A 4,719-nucleotide genomic window follows, 5' to 3' on the forward strand; every position below is an offset into this window, starting at 1 on the left:
GACCCAGTTCGACGTAAGATAACTTTATGCAACAAAAAAATTCGTAATGATGTAACGTTGACTTATGGGGAAACTTCTACACCCGCTTTAATGAGCCCCTGGCATTTTCATCTGCAAAACTAAACTTTGTTTTATTATTAAAGCTGTGCAATCAAGGTGTTGAAACCAAAGGTGTTTTGTCCATACACATATCCAAATTATAAAGTTGCAAAACTTTGAAGGTTTTGGAGATTCTTCTGTTTGCAATTAACCTGTCAATCGGAATTAATTAGTAATGGAACTCCCATATTACCACCACCTTTTTAGTGGACTCTCTCGAGTTATTTTATCAGTGACCAATGGTCGTTCCTTCAGTAATGTTTATCTTCCATTATGTCTATTGAAGCGTCTTATGCAAGAAAGTGAGCCAATCAGCCTTGACTCATTTGACAAATGATATTTTTTTACTAAAAGAAGGTTATAGTGTTCCAATCTTCTCGAGTAGTGGTATGTTCTCAGACACCGGCATCGACTCCAGTGTGTGCATGTGTGCACTAGTTTTTTATGTTTTTCCACAATTAGAAAGGATTTGTTCTTGAAACGTGAGTAACTGGACTTTTTATGTCTAATTGCAGTTTATTATATAACAGGAATTCCAAACATGCAGTTACATTCACTGTTGCATTTGACCAAAATCGGATAAAACTATTAAGCGAATGTGACTTAAGCACTTTGAATTTCCATATTAAGCTAGCTAATTAACCGATTTAGTAACGGTTTTCTTAATTATGCCTCTAGAAGAATTTTTTTATTAATCCGACGATACAATTTTATATAATCGACTTCCTATAATGCGCTTGCTCTAGATCTTAATTTAATTATCACACGTGCATGCAAACATAAATCAGCTTTCTACCGATATTTATGAAGAGCTGCAGGAAAAATAAAAGACAATTTACATAACTGTCCCCACGAATTTCATTTTTCAAGTACACACGATAAAAGTCTGGCAAACTTCTTACAACTTGCGTTATTAAATGATCGTAAAACGTGTTTTCAGATCCTGTTGAGTTACTTTTGCTGAACAATTACTTTAATGCATGAGCCATGTAAAAGCTTCACTTTTCAAGGACTTTTTTATTATTTCAGCTATTTCGCTGTTATTACAGATAATTTGAAGTTATTTCATCAGTGTGTTGTGCATACGTGTGGGTTTATTTAAGTTTGAGATTTAGTAGTCGTAAAAGTAAGTTTACAACTTAAACAGTTATTATCAGTTGAAAGTTAGAGGTGCAACTGGATGTTAAATAAGGAATTGCCGGTGCCTTCTCCAAAAGGTCAGATCGGCTCTTTTTGTGCATTGAGATAACAGAAAATTCGTACAATTTGTCGAAAAACTTTATAAATGTGTATCATTAATTGAGAGATAAAAATACTCCGAATAACAACTGTCACGTCCCACTTATATTTGAAAGTGATGAAGACAATAATATAGACAACAATAACAATTTGTTCGCTGTTGCTAAAGGTGTAATAAATCTTATAAAACTCTCGCGGAGAAAAACTTAAAGAAATCGCGGAGAAAGACAATAAAACAACCTCTTGAGCAGGGAGTGCCTTTATTATTCAATTTGCAAAATTGCTACATAGGAAATGGAAAACCCTTGACCACACGAAGTGCAATAAACTTTAGAAAAATTTTACTTATTTTACTTGGATTTGGGATTTATTAAATATCTTTTATTATTAGTGGTTTCTAAACTTTGTTTTCAAATAAAAAGAAAACACCGTTCGATATTTTTCAGTTACATATCAATCTAAAGAGCAGACCGAAATCTTCCAGTTGCCCAAATCTCAGATCGGTAGTAGTTTACGAGGAATGGTGAAAAAACGAAACATTTAATTCAATAAAAGCTTAGAATAAATACAAACTATTTGAAACGAAATGAGCCATAACTCAGTTAATTGTTATCGTACGTGGGTTATGAGCTCAGATTTTAAATCAAACCATTTGAAAAAGTCTTCCAATTCACCAAAAACTCGTTACATCTAATCGCGGAACTGAAATCTTTAGCCAAAAATATTTTAAAATGACCTGAAAAATATGAAAGTCTTTTTTAATATCAAGCAAGTTTCATATATTGTATAACATAAACAACAATTTCGATTATGCTAAGAACTTGGATTATCACTCGCAATCATTCCGTAATGCTAAAAACCAGTAAAATTGTCTTTAAGCTAAATTTATTAATCAAACAACAACAACAACAACGTTCAAGCTCTTTAAAAAACGATAATTTTTTTGAATTATGTAACGATCTACCATTTGTGCCAAGTAACACCGAAATTGCCACGCTTGAGATCATACCAAATCAGATCAGGAAAATAAATTAAAAATAAAACCTATTGAACACAGTACACAGGTCAAAATAAAAACATGAAAGTGTTGTCAATTCAACTGTAAAAAAACAATCCCAATTTCTAAATAATAACGAACAGCGCGACATGTAAATTCCGGCGTTTATTTCGTTTTTCAGTTTGGTATGCACTAATTGTTAGTTAACCACCATTTGCGTGTTTAATGGCTCGAAAAATTGTCATTTTTAAGCCATATCTCTTTGAAATGGACTAAAACTAAGTGCCAAATGCAACAATTCATCGATGATTCAATTTCCTAGCCCGAGCCCTGTGTAATTACAATGCATTCCAAGCACATCCTCGTTGGGTAATACCGTCGATTTCCAATAACATCCGTCTCGACGGGACTTTCTTACTTCGGGCTCAGTAAGGGAAAGGTCACCAAGGTTGTTGATAAATCGTTGAACCATTTCAGCCAGAAAAACCAAGTTTTATTATCACCTCGATCACGCTACCGCTAATCAGTGAGAGTGTCGCGTGTACAATTTGCTTTCAATCAGCTCTTCGGCTTGGTAAGGTGTATTTGTGTCAGAAAAGGAAAACTCTACCTTTACGTGCACCGCGTATTCAATTCACTTTCGTTGGTGCCGGTGGATTCTCGTAATAACTTTACGAGCATTCTTGTACAGGAATGCAAGTGGTTAACGTGGAAGAAAATAGCGAGTGAGTGGTGATAAATATGGTGAACAGATAGGGATTACACGAATTTGTAAGTTTGATAAAAATGGGGTGGTAAAATCTAAAATCATTGCGCTTTCGTTTCAAGTGTTACTTAAGAACAAGAATGACAACCTTTCCAACGGCTGTTTTTCATTCCAGAGACTATTGACCCAGTGAAGTAATTTTCTTGTCTCTCATTGTTTCACGGTTTTAATTAAAATCGATTTTTGATCGAGCTGAAACCACTGCAATTTTCAAGATAAGATTTTTATGATATCATTATTATAATAAATAAGAGTAGAATTGAGCGCGCTTTCCCTGTCAGTGAGAAACCATTTTCGAAATCACTCCCAGATAGAAAAATTGTTAGTATTCAAATAAAACCTTACGCACAAAAGTAATTGCTTCAGTCCACGCGGAATGTTAATAGTTTCGTTATGCAATTAAAACAAACCAAAAACTACAGAGAAAGTTTGTTTCAAAGTTTGATTTTTTTTTCAGGCTATGCAGAGTAGATTACTAATAAGAAGTCTGCTGTTATTTTTAATAACAACCTGCTTAGCCCTCGCTCTTCAATCTTCAGATTCGACAAGCTCAAACAACGTAAGTAAATACCGAGTGTTAATCAAATAGAAAAGTGTGACGGTTTTAGCTTTCCTATGGCCGGAACATCAATCGCGATAAGAGGCTGATTTTTAAGAAGAAGCCTGGATTCATCCGGACTTTATTCTCCGTCGTTTTCGAGGTAAAAAACGACGGCAACTCTTCACATTATCACTGATATTTTTCAGCAATGGAACGACACGAAGAACACAATAGGCAGCGTTAATAAACTCATCAATGACAATTTTGTCCCGGAAAATGCCCCTGTAAGTTAACCAAGTTTGAGACAACTCAGTTAAATAACTAATTTTAGGTAGTTCAGAGTACTACTGTTAGTAGTGACCCAAATGCGACAACGACCGAGGCCCCATTCAGGTTAACAAGGAGCGAGTTTAATAGAATTTTAAACAGAAATTTGAAGGGCCTTGTGCGATTGTTCAATATTGAATTACAAGACGCTTTGATGGTAAAGTTATTTAGTACTTTGAATAAAGTTTATCCTTGTTGCTTGCAGGCCTCAGATAAGAACAATGAAGCTTACAAAAGAAACGCATCGTTAGAAATTTCCAAATTCTTATAAAGGGAAAAATGCCAGACAATATCTGTGATACTTTTATATTGCTCAATCGGTAAATTATTTTGATGGTTCTACATTGATGGAGATGTAGGTTAGTTTGCAAAATGTAGTTACGGGCTCTAATTTATTTAATTAGTTGTAAATAGATGTAATAATTAAAAACATTAAGTTTCATTAACTAGGTGACCACACACGCAGCGTATGATCTACTTTTGGATCTAAATTAAGTTTGGAAAGTTTATTTTGACGCAGGGACGTCTCGACTGAAAATTACAACAGACATGTAAATTTCACCCTTGAAAATTAGAAATTTTCCTAGTAAATTTCTCTTATTTGCACACGTAGAAAGGTCAGGATAATGCGAACGTTACACAATTAAAGACGAGATAAAGTCATCACAACAAAATTAAACCTAACTTTTTTTTATTTTTATTTTAATAAGCAGGAACTAATTTATTATAATTTGTTTTTTACCAGCGTGG

At 34.0% G+C, this 4,719-nt stretch overlaps 1 protein-coding gene across 5 annotated transcripts; it reads left to right on the forward strand.

The window, feature by feature from the left end:
- Positions 1-327: 327 nt before the first annotated feature.
- On the forward strand, positions 328-4,411 carry LOC148170111 (uncharacterized). 5 transcript variants are annotated; one of them, XM_088043573.1, is made up of 6 exons: positions 328-581; positions 3,559-3,660; positions 3,710-3,802; positions 3,849-3,926; positions 3,974-4,126; positions 4,175-4,411. In XM_088043573.1, exons 2-6 carry the CDS (start codon positions 3,562-3,564, stop codon positions 4,238-4,240), a joined length of 489 nt encoding a protein of 162 aa, XP_087899699.1. In that variant the 5' UTR covers positions 328-581; positions 3,559-3,561; the 3' UTR covers positions 4,241-4,411. The 5 variants fall into 5 exon arrangements, with proteins under 5 accessions (XP_087899699.1, XP_087899700.1, XP_087899701.1 ...); XM_088043574.1 differs by lacking the exon at positions 328-581 and adding an exon at positions 1,117-1,225; XM_088043575.1 differs by lacking the exon at positions 328-581 and adding an exon at positions 1,298-1,316.
- The last annotated feature ends 308 nt before the right edge of the window (positions 4,412-4,719 follow it).

Source organism: Gnatocerus cornutus, chromosome 8 (assembly GCF_029298725.1).
Source record: "Gnatocerus cornutus isolate USDA-ARS CGAHR chromosome 8, icGnaCorn1.1, whole genome shotgun sequence".
In the NCBI taxonomy this organism is placed as follows: Eukaryota; Metazoa; Arthropoda; class Insecta; order Coleoptera; family Tenebrionidae; genus Gnatocerus; species Gnatocerus cornutus.

Excerpts from the sequence above, each read along its gene's own strand:
- LOC148170111 (XM_088043573.1), top strand. The coding sequence starts at position 3,562 with ATGCAGAGTAGATTACTAATAAGAAGTCTGCTGTTATTTTTAATAACA. Across the intron at positions 3,803-3,848 it reads TATTCTCCGTCGTTTTCGAG|CAATGGAACGACACGAAGAA; the intron begins GTAAAAAACGAC and ends GATATTTTTCAG. Across the intron at positions 3,927-3,973 it reads TTGTCCCGGAAAATGCCCCT|GTAGTTCAGAGTACTACTGT; the intron begins GTAAGTTAACCA and ends AACTAATTTTAG.